A 13,501-nucleotide genomic window follows, 5' to 3' on the forward strand; every position below is an offset into this window, starting at 1 on the left:
TATTTTATGGAGAAAAAAATACCGAAGCCAAAGATGTCGGAGGTGTGGGATGTGCCCGGCCGGTTTGTCTTTGGAACATAACAGAAGGCAATCGAGAGATATACTCCTACGAATTGCATGCATAGGAACCGGATCTGAAACGCATTCAGCCATTCGGGTTATATTCACTATGTTCGGCTGACCGTGGCTGGTGGTTGGTGCTGATTTATTGTGAGAAAAAAGTATTACTGACTGGTTAGTAACTGGTGACTGGTGCTTGGTGTGAGAGAAAAATATTATTGGCTGATTGAAGCGAACAGAGTGATTCGCTTGGCCACTCGCTCCCTCCATCCACCAGCTCTCCGGGCTACGTTTTTTTGATATAACAGGAGGGGTTTCCCCTACTGATTATAAATATAAAAGAAGCAACCAAAATGTGTTTACAGAGGAAGCTCAGGAAACAAAGAAAGAAATGAAGAAAATTAACTCAATTACAAGTGTTTCTATCCATTCCAACATTACATCTTTCCATCTCGCCTTTGCTCGGAGGATAACAAGAGTAAATTCTTTCCTGAAGTTCTAAAGACACCTTTTCCGAAGATGGTGAAACTCCCTTGAAAATATAGTAATTTCTTTGCATCCAAATGCTTCAGAAAAAAGAATGGTGATATCCATGTAAAATGGAAGTTGAAGCCGAGTCTTGATCTTTTCCAAAACTAGAAAGGGGTCAGTTTCCACAAAGATCACATTAAGTTTAATTCAGCAAACTTGTGCAAAAAGACAGGCTAAGAATAGATGGGAGAGCGTTTCCTCAACATCAAGTGTGATTCATTTGGCGGCTCTTACATTTTTTATTTAAGTCCAAACTAGCACTAGCGTGTCAGACCGCGTAGTGTGCCATGTAGTCAAATATGGTAAAAATGTAAGTGCCCCGAAATAAGAATGTTAAAGTCTAAATGTTATTTTAAGACTGATAATTGTCATCTGTAAATACTTAAAAAAAACCCTCCCTTCCGCTCGCGCGGTCGCTCCCATCGAGCCCTGTCCTCCGACCAAGGGTCCCTCCGGGCCTTCTTCCGCCGGAGGGGGGCACGACACCTGCCCCGCCGACAGTGGAAGGGATTCCTCCTGTCGTCGTCGTCCTACTCCTCCTCGGCGCTGGTGGACTGCCGCGGGGAGAGGGTTCCTCGGAGTTTGGGTCGGTTTCTTGTGCACTTGGTAAGGAACCCTAACTTGCTTGGTTGTTTGGACGGGTCTTGCGTCCTGTTGTGCGGGATCTTTTCTGTGATGCCACCTCTGTGCGATCAAATTCAGATCTAGCTGATCCAACCCGCATTCTTTGTTGCGAAATCCTTTACTACGTTGAGCGGTGGAGGGTTACTGTTAGAAGCTAGTAAATTTGCAAAGAAATCTGTGGATTCAACTCGATCCCCACGGTCACACGGCCCATGTTTGGGTGGAGATAGACCAAAAGTGATCTGCTTGTTTTGTGCTGCTGTGCTCGTGGCTAAAAAAAAACTCGACCTGCAAGTGGCAAGCTGCCCTCCGAGCATTAAGGCAAGAAGACCTCTCATACAGTCCAAGAAAACCTTGAACCCCTGCCCCACCCTTACCCTACCCTTGCATAGGGGTGCTGTAACCCAACCGTAACCCATGTGAAAGGGGGCCAGGGTGAGCTGGGACTTGTTTCCATGTGCTTTGGCGTGTAGGCAGGCGAGGGGATTTTTTTTACCTCAGTCTGAAATTCGCTCTCGCTGGGAGTTGAAGAGTGCTACTGAGGCCACCTAACCAATCCGGCTAGGCACCTGTTCGCGTGCTCGTGGCTGCATAACGTTCTTACGCCTGAATCATCTGATAACTTGCTCAATTGGCACGAACGTTACTAGTCTGGTACAATGATCTTGGCATCTATTATCATTGTTCACCAAATCCTGAAAAGGCTGAAAGCATCAATTCATACTTCATTGCAAAATGTGCACTGTAGGATTTTTCTCTCTCTCAATGTCTTGTTTATGTTGAGTGAAATCTGCATAATTGTCCATAATTGTTGACCTGTTTCATGCAAAATTGCTTATTACCTTCTTAATTTATTCCAGCAATTTGTTGCTTGATTAAAAAAAAAACTTCTTTCCCAAACTAGCACCACCAGTACCAGTTACAAGTTGGGGTGTTTCAAATATCACTCCTGCTCAACATGAAGTCCAGCTCTTATAGTAAAAGAGAAGATAGTATTTTTGAAACATGATAAGAAAATGAACTTTTTTTTTGTGGTAAGCACACAGTTCTTGTGGTATGGAAGACTATAGTATTTTTGAAACGTGATAAGAAAATGAACTTTTTTTTGTGGTAAGCACACAGTTCTTGTGGTATGGAAGATCCAGTCGGACTTGGTCCATGCACATAATGCTTCTGACTTGATACATTGTAACATTAATCAAACATGTTAGCAGTTCATCCGTGGGATATAAAATTTAGTCCTGATGTCCAATGAATACCCCTGTAAGAAATTATTTTGACACTTTAGTTAGTAATCATCATTATTGTACTGCAAAAAGACAGAAGTGTCTGCAGTTTACATGTCAAATTGTGCTTCCACAATTCTCTGTGGGCATGTTGGGGCTAGATTTCATGCTGATTGGGTTACAGAAGGAAAACTGTGGTGTTCCAATTCAGACTATGAAGCAGCATGCGTGACCTATATGACAGTATTAATCTCTTAAGGTTAGGCCTTGTTTGGATAACACAACTCCCTCACAATACATGTGGAGTTGAGTGGAAAATCAACAAATTTTCCTACCAGTCCCTCTGAATACACATGTATTGGATGGGATTATTCTCTAACCAAACAAAGCATGTAATGTTTTCCATTATCCAAACAAGTTCTAATTGGATGGGACATGTAGTGAACTTTGATGTTTCATAAATATAACTCATAAGTAATGTGCCATTAATATTTCTGTTTATTTCATTTGATATTATCTTATTTCTAATTACTAAATATTTTATTTCTTGATTGCCAGTTGAACTTTGATTTAGACTATGGATCTGGAGACAGAGAATTGTCTTGCTTCTTTACTACTTGAAGAGGCGCGGAGATTACAGTTAGAAGCTGACAGGGAAGGTGTTCATGCATATCTTCGAAAGCCTAATGTAAGGCATCGTCCAAACTCTCGGTTCCTCATGGCTACAGTTCGGGGAGTTCAGCAAGGTTAGCATTGTGCTCCTTTGAAATGCCCTTGTGTGATTTACTTGATTGGTGCAGCTTTATTTTGAGTTTATTGAATCATTTGTCAATCTTTTTCTATATTTTTCTGTGTGCAATCGTTCAAGAAGAAAAAGTAGAAAACAATAAAACAGTTGCAATCATGTGGCCTTTTAAAGCTCTACTTTGCTCTTGCTTCCTGTGGAGGACTCGTTACATTTTTTTTCTTCAAATCACACCAAGTAGTTCTTTCATACATTTTTCTGTATTGAAACAAGCGGCTGACCTGCAGCAAACCATGCTGTGGAGGTCAATGAAATGTGGCGTGCCAGGGAAAAAGAACTTGAGTTGGAGTCAAAGACGAAAAGCAGAAGTAGCAAGAGTAAAGATCTTGATGACTCTAGAGGTGAGAAGCGTCAAAGTGACTCAAGAAACCATAGCTCCAGCTCAAGGGTTGAACAAGAAGGGATCACTTATAGTAATTCCTACTCAGACCAGGAGGATGGTCTGAGGGATGATGAAATTGAAAGATTTCTTCAGTCAAGGTCAGTTATGATATTTGGTATCTTCTTTTCTTTCCATTTTTCTAGATGGAGACATGTAACTAAGTATTCTTTTTACTCTGGTGATCTTATGAAAAGCATGTAATCTGTCCACCTCCTGATAGTAGCACATTATTCTATTCATAGGTGCTTGTGTTACTTTTCTGCAACTGTTGGTAACATGTGCAATTTGTTGCTATTTTATTAGGGTGAAGCGAGGACGTGGGGCTGTTGGCTCTAGGATGGACGAGCCTGGTCCATACCTTCATTTGTTGTTCCATCATAAAGACGAGCCTAGTCCTGACATACGGGTGGAAGAAAAATGGGAACGCCGAGTGCAAGGCCCAGAGAAGCCTTCGTTTTTGGGATCCAAGTCTCCTGATGATTATTTGCATAAAGCGTTGGATAGAAAGCAATCAAGCTCTGAACCACAGAGCAAGAAAGAAAAGAAAAGGAGATCAGAGAAAAAAGATAAGGGAAAGAGATAAAAATAAGGAAAAGTACACAAGAAGAAATTCAAACATCGCGATCGTCACCACCACAAAAGCCAAAGAAGGGAGTGATGTGCGTGTTTGCTAAACAGGAAATTGTACACAATGGTTTTGCCCTTAAAGAGGCAGCTAGTTGGTTGTTGCTGTGACTTGAAATTTGTTTGTATGGAAAATCAACAGTGCAGAATGGACTGCAGTTCATATAGAGTTCCGTTGCATAGTTGTGGTGTTGAAGTCTAGCCTTTATCCTAACATGATTAATTTAACATCTAAAAGAGCATTATGTTTCTTTGGCTGGCACAAATAACATGTCCAACTTGGCAACATCTGTGTATTGGATGAGCTGGCATGGCAACCTATTAATTACGTGGTTCGTAGGTTAATAAACGTGCTCAATAATTTGTTCACTGTCGGATAGCATTCACGGATTTGGCAGCGCAACTTGTCTGCTTATACTGAATATTACAATTGACAGCAACTGGCCGTCAATGTTTGAGATCAACACCATCTTGTGAGATCTTTTTAATTCTTCCAAAATGGACATAAAATTCGTAGCATGGATCTTCAAATGAACTAGTTACATTGGCTTTAGAAATTCTCCCAGTTTCCCGATTTATGATTGATGTCCTTTCAGAACCCAAGTAGGCGATATATCCAGTGTGATGTACATGCTTCAATGCATTGGTGTGTTTGGAGAATTGGAGAGAGTATAATGCCATCAGGAAAAAAAAAAGATGCAGACATACCCTTAAAAAAATGGTGTTGTCGGATCATTCAGATCCCGCAGGAATACAGAACATTAAATATGAAATTTCAATTCAGAATTATTTTACAGGGCTAACTCTTGAACCATACCACTGAAAGATAGTGTGTTTGTTCTTATGTGGTAGTGCAAAGACTTTACAACATTACCACAACTCAAAAATCCTCGAAACAAAAGAAAATCATCCTCTAATTCTGAAGACTGAAGCCATGCAATCTATGGTCTCTGTACAGTATAATGCCATCGAATGTAATGGACTGAAAAAAAGAACTACCTGCAACGGACGATGGAAAAAGCATTAGATAAAGTCAAAAACTTGCAACAAGGAAAGACAAACAGAATGTCTTTGTGTTAACAGTAATTTCCAGCAAACAGCAGTTGATAAAATTGATCTGAAGACATTTTTCACACAGGCACACAGCCATACAGAATGTGCACGATTCCAAAAACCATGAAATGTTGTGCAGTAAGAAATATAAAGATGGCTTCAGCACATGCGTTGAAACTAGTGATGTTCAGGAGTAGCTGTTCCAGCTGCTTCCACTGAAAGTCAGATCATTCGAATGTGCAGTGTTTCATTAGGCCGAACAGAATTTAAGAGATGATTGGAACACAATATGGATCAAGAGGTGGGCTGATGCTTTCCCGTTCCTTACACTTCAAGTAATAAAGCATGTTTTTCTTTTTGAGGGAACCAAATCCGGTGTTCGTTAGCCAGGAAGCTTAGTAGCTACCTATAACTAGCTCTCGTAAATAATTTGGAAAACTTGTCACTATCCAATGTGAAAACCAAATGTTAATTCCCATCCAATGCGCATAATAAGTTAATCACACAAGAATAAATGACAGTACTCTCAATAGAGGATTTCCCAGCTGCACTGCTTATTTTTGTCCTCGCCAACCACAGTTGCTCATATTGAAGTATTCTGCTAAAATTATGTAGAAAATTCCAGTATGATAAATCCTGACCAGACATGACCCTGACATCAAGTTTCTTTTGTGAAAGAAAGTCATGATGTCTACTTCACTTAAACCTAAAACAAAAATGAAATGTTCCCCCATACATCTTTGCTGCCATTTTTTAGTACTATTGATAATCCAAACTGAGAAAAATATTTAAAATTTCAGGATGAACAACAGGAGCTGTCAACAATAGATATGCACACTCCATAGCACAAACTACTGCAAAAGGAAAGAACTGTGATCTGCCAGTTTCCCAATTTCGGAACTCAGAAGTATCATCAGACGGGAAACCACAAGAAACCACAGAGAAATTCAGAAGCATTATCACCTACCTGCAGGAACGAATGAATCAACTGCGTCGAACAACTCAGCCGACTACAAATGGGCTGATCTCGCCATTGCGCATGGCGCGGGCGACCTCATTGGCTACTAACAGGCAGGTGGACACCCAGCCGGCGAGCACCGCCCACACCATGTCCACGATGCAAACCGCGACTCCCCACGGCATCGTCATCCTTGCTCCTCCTCAGCCGCCCCCAAGGAGGCAATTCCACGAACACCGTCCCTGCAATCCGCAAACATGGTTGAGCCGAGGAGGAGATCGCATGAATTCCGAAGAATTCATGACAAGCAGTAGGAAGAGAACTCACCTCTTATCTTGCCTATGTCGTCAGCACGCAAGAACCGAAATAAACTCCGGTTAGCGCCAGTCCTAGTTCCAATCGACCATGACAGGGAATCAGCGAGGATCTTAAGCACCAGTAATCGGAGAAAAAGGTTTGCGTCGGCAAGACGGTGTTTGATACGAGATGAGGATCGATTTCATTACCGTCTCTGCCACCAAACCCTCGTTTCGCCCTTCCCACTCCGACCACCAAAGCGGGAAACTTCAACAGGATCAGGATACGGACAGAGATGACCTTTGTTCTTGCTGTCGCACCAAGAACCAACACAAATCCGCCACCACTTAGTGATCAACTGCAATCCCACTACCTCCACAATGGATTCTTTAATCAGCATGACAATTTCTTCTAAGCAGACAATTAAATTGAGATGAGTGTTGAAGAGTCTTTCACCTTTCTCGCTTGGTTTCCCCACATCCTCTTTGCCTGCCTTTCACAACCACCTTTCCCTTTCACCTTCATAGTTCTTTTCTTTTCTTTTGCCAGGCAATTCAAGATTCAAGAAGGGAAAAGAAACAACTAGTACCAACCTCAGAAGAACCAACTGGAGGTCGCCACATAAGAGCTCATGACCTGTCAGACTCTGATTGTATATGCTGAAACTTTATCCAATCAGGTTACTGTAGTTACAGGATTTCCTTTTTTTATGGCGTTAGAGCAACTACAGATTGATCTTCCCCTTTCCCCTTTCTACTTTTTCTCAATATAGAGAATTGATGTTGACAAAACCACTCCAGCAAATTGATTTTCCATCTCCTTTTTTCTTAATTTTTTCTCAATCCCTGCTAATTTCTCTCCAATTCCCAATAGAAAGGGGAGACATTGCATCTCACTTTCTATATAAAAAGGGGAAAAAATCAATTTGCTTGAGCATTTTTTCATATATATTGAAATTGAGAAAGAAAATTTCCCTATACGATGAGAAAGAGAAAAGGAAAAAATCAATTGGAGTTGCTCTTAGGAGGATTTCGACAAGTCCATGCGTTTGCCAGAAACGTGTCCCTGTCGCGTCACAGGATAACAAGGGCAACTAGCCGAATTCCAGTTGTCGCGCTCGCTCGAACCCCACATTACCCGTTCAGAAGCTGATTGTTTGGTGTGACAATTTTGTTCTTGCAAACCTAGGAACAGTTTAGATACTACGTAGAAAAAGAGAGCGGTGGCTGATCCTGCTATTTCCCAAAATTTGGCATGGCCCTGCAAATGATGGGTCCATTTACAGGCAACCTCCTGCCTGTTATGGACTTGCATCAACCAGCATGCTTAATCTGCCTTGCATCCACAGAATGTTTTGTACAACTCATGCATGTCACATATGTCCTCCCCGTTACCCAAGTACATCATTTTTTTTTGTTTATCATACACAAAGCCAACTGCATCAGAAGCAGGGTGCCCAGTTTCTTCTACCTACATGGTGCGATTGTCTCTTGCTTTGGAATTCTGATGAAACCTTGTGGTAAACTTAAAACCTCTCTGCAGGGACAACAACTGGCCGAGCCTCCACGCGCTTCCTTTCAGAAAGGTAAGGGCCCCGTCTCACCGCATCATTCAACTGCACCATAACGTTTTTGTTTTGCTGGTTATCATTCACGATTCAGGCAAAAAAAAAATGGCAGATGCTAGACCTACGAGAGTGTACCTTCCCGATGAGTTCAGATAGACTTTTTTCATGCAGAAGATGCGAGGAGGACAAAGACTTGTTGATTGCCACACAGCAGTTGTACCGTGCTTCCATGCCTACAGCAGAGAATAAATGTTACAGCTGAAATAATTAGTCCATTAAATAGAAATTAGCATAGTCCATGATAGGATTAGTAATTATGGATGACTTAAGCATGACATCATATTCAGTTTTAACCAGTTGCACACAAAAAAATTTCAAATGCTAAAAGAAATATCAATCTGCAGAGCTCCTGTTGAAACAAGTTTAGATGGTCAAAATTACTTCATTAGGATCAGATGTGTTAATTCCTTACCAAGTTTGGTTGTCTCCATTGTTGGATCTGTAACAAGTCTGATTATCTCTGAATTTAAGCAAACCTCCCTTAAGCACCATTCCCGGACAACCAGTCCTGATATTGCTCTGTAGCCCTGCAGAGTACAGATATTCAGGGGCATTTTTTTTGGGGGGGGGGGGGGGGGGGCAGATGCACCAATATCCAAGCTAATGAGATAAGAAAATACTAATTTATGCAAAAGTAACTTTAACAAGCATCAGCTACTTACAGCTATCCGTATATCCGGGTCTTGTTGCAGAATTGATAGAAGAAGAGCCTGGAAAACAATAAGGCCAAAAAAAACACCCAACTAAGCAAGCCAGAACCATAAGCTAAGATAAATGGGCACACTAGAAAGGAGTTGCTACTAACTGAAGGAGTTAATTTTGAACTGTTTGCTGCTGTGGTATAGACCAAGCGCTTCAAGTACTCTTCAGCTTGACCATCCAGTTTCATTTGGTCTTCTTGCCTATCAACACCACAGATGCTCCCAAAGGCATGTAAAGCAGCCTGAACATGTATCATAACACGTAAGAGGTGTAGTTTCTGACAATATGATAGCTTTACCAGGAGCAACAAGGGCAGTGGAACAAGAAGAAAATATGTACACAGACTTACCAGTTGTCTACCTCTGCCCTGTCGGTCAAAGGATGTCTCGACAACATGTCTAGCAACATTTGATGATGTCAGCAGGAAATGTGCCCCTTGAGTTGCTATTTTACCATAAAATCAAACAAACAATAAGGGTGTGCTATGACAACCTGGTGAGCTCCAATACTAACAAGCAGAATCATGACTTACTTGTACCAATTAGACCTAAGGTTTCCAATGCACTCTCAATTTCATCAGTATTCTGGCTTTCTTCCATCTCCAATATTTTGTCTATGGCTGCGAGCAGGTTTGTAACACCTAACAGGAGGAAATCTTGATAAGTCTGTCTAGTTCCTCATGTAAGAAGACCACAGAAGATGAGTTTCGATAACAATTAAATCAGGATGATGAGAAGTCTTTTTATAACAGATGATGAATAGTTGACGCAATAAAGGTTCTTCGATGCACAAAGTTGTGGAGAAATTAGTGAACAAAAGTCTGGCAACTGAAAATAATGATACTTACAAGATTGGTCTATCACTGTGAAAGCATCAGCTGAAGAGAGAAGCCTCCCACTAATTAATGCTGCTCTTGACCGTATAACAGAATCAGCTGAGGAATCACTGCACACAGAAAGAAAAGACAACATAGAATAGCTGAAAAAATAACAGAAGAAAACACAGAGGTATAGAGGCATACTTGATCACATCAACTATGAGTTGAAGCAAGTTGGTCTTCAGCAGGAAAATATTGCTGTGAGGGTGTTCAACGAGCTGCAGTGTGATAAAAGACACAATTAGCCAAAATATATAGCTTCTCCCTGAAATTTCAGAATCTTAAGTCGTGTTATGACTAATTCAATAGCAAAATACCTATGACTACAGGATTATGTAGTATGGTGACAAGGAACGTAGGCAAGAAAGAAACCACAATTATAACAATCCGATGACACCGATTGCCATAAGCATGTAATACGAAACAATACTAGTGCAAGCCTTTTAAAAATGAATCACGATTCCTGAGCCAATACACAATGCACACCATCACACAAAGCCAAAAATAGGCCTGTTACATCAGACGTACTTATCCTTAAAAAATAGAGTTGTAGATAGAAATCCTTTTATGAAAAATAAACACATAAATCAAAGTATTTGCAACGATACCCTCATGGAGCCAGCCATACATTAAGTGGCACAGATGAACAGAACAAAATATCCTTTTACCTCATATAGGACCTCCAGCGCGCTGAGGGTTTTAAGCATATCCCTTCTATCTTTTATTTCATCTTCAAATATGCTGAGAAGGTTTGAATCACGAATGGCAGTAGCAGTATAACTTGAAACAGTGAAGAGCTTGGCTATCAAAGATAGAATACGAATCCGCGCCTACAATAGCAATAAACATGAATAAAATATAATCTTGTTGTAGCTTGCAGATAAACAGTAAGAGTGTCCAGTAAAACATAAACAAGCACTTCACTCTATTTTGAAGCTTATTCTGTCAACAACTGGGAAAGGGAAATGCGGAGACATTTGAAAATATTGAAGATAAATAACTAGACCGATTATGATTACAACTTCTGCTCCCAAATAGATGATATCCTAGGATGCATGCAGGAATTTTCAAAACAAAGCCTTTTGTCCCAAGCAAGTTTAGGTAGGCTAGAGATGAAATCCAACAAAAGCGAGAAGCAAAGATGATATAGTATACATGAAAGTAGAAACGTAGCAGTAATAGTAATGAGTATGTTAAATTTTGATGACACTTATGTATTATTGGTTAACTGGTATGTTTTAAAGCTCGTGCTTGCTTCTGTTGTTGTGCATGTAGACAGGCATTGATCCACAAGGGCGTTTATTGGTTAGTTCTATAAAATTGTGTCAGAATAATGGACACGCGATGACATACCAAAGAGGATGAGTGAAATGCCACTCTGTCAAGTTGCACAGATCCTTGACCATCAGGTGGGAATATGATCTCCTACAAACAGGAAAGAAATAGACTACAATATGACTACAATATACATCGAATAAAGAAGATGTTGAAAACTTCGAGATGCATTGTTGGACTCACAGCTCCTTTAGGAATTTCTGCTAAACGCTTCACAGAATCCAGAATGATTGTTGAAATCTCTTCATCTCTGCGGAAATCGAAGATAGCAATAAGAAATTATCACCAAGTTACAATGCATATGATGCAAAGTGTTAGATGAAGTTTATGTGTGTAAATAAATTACCCCTCAATCAAACAATTGATTAGAACTGGATACAGATTGTGCTGCACAACTGTTTCCACCGCAGCAGCACTATCTTCAGCTTTGTCAAGAAGATTGAGTACCTGGTATAGTTATATCGAATTCTTTCACAGTCAGTGGCTAGAGACATTGTCTTCCCAAAAGTTTGTAGAACATTTTCCAAACTGACATGAAAAACAGCAAAGATGAAAGGGTATTGCACGAGTTGGCAAACCACAAGTGTGCTGTTAGTGCACAAAATTCACTGTGACTTTTGCTCTACACTATATGAGTTGAGTCTATATTAAATAATGTTGATGGGTCCAAATCTAAAAATATATATACTAGAAGGAAATTGTGCTTTATGCATTTGCCATCTCCACAAAGCAAACAGATGAAACTACAACAAAAATCCATAGTATTCACTTATAAAATGAATACATAAATTAGAGTCAAATAGAGAGAACAGACGAAACCAAAAAAATTTTGGAATGTCCAAAATGGACAACAGAAACTAGACTCAAATAAAGACAGCAACATTGGCAAATAGCATGCACTTAGAAAACCGATTCTGGTACATACAGCTTTGCAGGCTAATTTTCTGATGCCCTTTGAGTCTGTGAGCAATCCAGCTTGAATAAATGCCTGGAGGTAAAAGTGCAATTAAGTCTTTAGTTATCGATATGTATAAGAATTAAGCCATAGTTCTCACAAAGAAGATACAATGATCATTTCTATAAGATATTTTTACTATGTTGATCTAGGTAAGAGTTTGTAGGTAGACATGTCTAGATAAAAAAATGGAAGGAGAATGTTACACATACACCGTAGCCTGGCAGAAGCGATGCTCCATATCTTGAACAAAATACTTTATCTAAGCATTCTGTGACAGTTTCAACCATCCCAGGTACATCTACTTCACTCTGCAATGCCCTACATGGACAAATTACAACAGCAATCAACAGAACAGGATAGCAAACATAAGCTGCCAGTAGACAATATATGTGAGGCACTAACTAGAAAAGTTGGCTTGTCAATGTAAGAGAACATCTCAAAACATAAGCTTCAAACATGTTAAGACATTACATAACACAGGAACATACGACAAGCGACAACTCAAAACATTGGAGGAAGGAAAGAGGCTTACCCTAACAGCTTAGGCAGAGGACATCGTTCCAGGAACTGCCTCACAGCATCATCACTATGCAACCCTGCAACAAATGAAATACAGATTCAGTCACCTAGTCAGCACATGACTAACCTATCTCGTCTTTCAAAAGTTCAACTAGTCCTTTTAAAATTCAAGCCTTCATTCTTCAATATGCACCACTACTTCAGCATACAGATGTACTTCTCTTAAAACCATTACGTTCTGAATCTGCCAGTCCTACTTGCAACGCCCCTGGGGAAAATAGCTTTGTACCAGAACATACTCGGGTGCAAAAGACACGCATCGATCGAAGGTGCAGATACAAGCCATTAGCATTTCCAGCTTCAAAATCGAACTAGAAATAGTCACAAGCTCACTGATAAGTCACTACAGGCCTACATCAGCATATGCGATCATATTGTCCAACCAATAGCAGAATCAAGCAGTGAATCAATCGAATGCCGAAGTAAGCCCCCGCCCCCGTCGGAATATACCCTGCTAGGGTTCCAGCGCACCAAGCTCCACACCCGCAGCGACCCGATCCGTTCTCACGACCAGAGACAAGCAAAACCCCTCCTCCTCCCAAAACGGAGCAACCCAGAACGGCGGCTCCCCAAACGCGAGCAGCTAACTCCGCCCAAATCCCAAGGGGGGCAAGGGAGGAGGCATTGCCTGGGTAGGACGCGAAGTCGCCCGCCGCCTGAAGCATCGCGCCCAGCTCTCCCGGCGCCGGCGAGGGCTCCATCCCCGTGCTGTTCCGCGCCGCGCTTCTCCTCTTCTCTGGGTTTTGGCTTGGGAAAGGAGAAAGACCAGCACGCACGCACGCACCACCGGCCACAACGCTCTACTCGCTTGTGCTGCAATGGGCACAGGGCACGCCGGCACGGGCACGGCTGCTGCTAGCCGC

At 41.1% G+C, this 13,501-nt stretch overlaps 2 protein-coding genes and 1 long non-coding RNA gene across 5 annotated transcripts; 1 reads left to right on the forward strand and 2 right to left on the reverse strand.

The window, feature by feature from the left end:
• The first annotated feature begins 980 nt into the window (after positions 1 to 980).
• LOC120697876 lies at positions 981 to 4,480 on the forward strand. Of its 2 annotated transcripts, none has more exons than XM_039981247.1 (4): positions 981 to 1,197; positions 3,000 to 3,187; positions 3,474 to 3,726; positions 3,932 to 4,480. In XM_039981247.1, exons 2-4 carry the CDS (start codon positions 3,019 to 3,021, stop codon positions 4,209 to 4,211), a joined length of 702 nt encoding a protein of 233 aa, XP_039837181.1. In that variant the 5' UTR covers positions 981 to 1,197; positions 3,000 to 3,018; the 3' UTR covers positions 4,212 to 4,480. The 2 variants fall into 2 exon arrangements, with proteins under 2 accessions (XP_039837181.1, XP_039837182.1); XM_039981248.1 differs by having other exon boundaries at positions 3,474 to 3,743; positions 3,932 to 4,031.
• Positions 4,481 to 4,957: 477 nt separating this feature from the next.
• Positions 4,958 to 7,178, reverse strand: LOC120697877. Its single transcript, XR_005684605.1, has 5 exons — positions 7,017 to 7,178; positions 6,770 to 6,929; positions 6,591 to 6,652; positions 6,273 to 6,505; positions 4,958 to 5,251 (listed from the first exon to the last, which is right to left on the reverse strand). It is a non-coding gene; the product is annotated as an uncharacterized LOC120697877 (long non-coding RNA).
• A 589-nt stretch (positions 7,179 to 7,767) lies between these two features.
• On the reverse strand, positions 7,768 to 13,501 carry LOC120697879. 2 transcript variants are annotated; one of them, XM_039981249.1, is made up of 17 exons: positions 13,267 to 13,491; positions 12,592 to 12,655; positions 12,269 to 12,377; positions 12,027 to 12,089; positions 11,448 to 11,548; positions 11,285 to 11,351; positions 11,120 to 11,191; positions 10,435 to 10,596; positions 9,911 to 9,984; positions 9,737 to 9,834; positions 9,422 to 9,529; positions 9,239 to 9,333; positions 8,993 to 9,130; positions 8,850 to 8,897; positions 8,600 to 8,714; positions 8,263 to 8,360; positions 7,768 to 8,175 (listed from the first exon to the last, which is right to left on the reverse strand). In XM_039981249.1, exons 1-17 carry the CDS (start codon positions 13,337 to 13,339, stop codon positions 8,086 to 8,088), a joined length of 1,575 nt encoding a protein of 524 aa, XP_039837183.1. In that variant the 5' UTR covers positions 13,340 to 13,491; the 3' UTR covers positions 7,768 to 8,085. The 2 variants fall into 2 exon arrangements, with proteins under 2 accessions (XP_039837183.1, XP_039837184.1); XM_039981250.1 differs by lacking the exon at positions 8,600 to 8,714 and having other exon boundaries at positions 13,267 to 13,501.

Source organism: Panicum virgatum, chromosome 3K, assembly GCF_016808335.1.
Source record: "Panicum virgatum strain AP13 chromosome 3K, P.virgatum_v5, whole genome shotgun sequence".
Lineage (NCBI taxonomy): Eukaryota > Viridiplantae > Streptophyta > Magnoliopsida > Poales > Poaceae > Panicum > Panicum virgatum.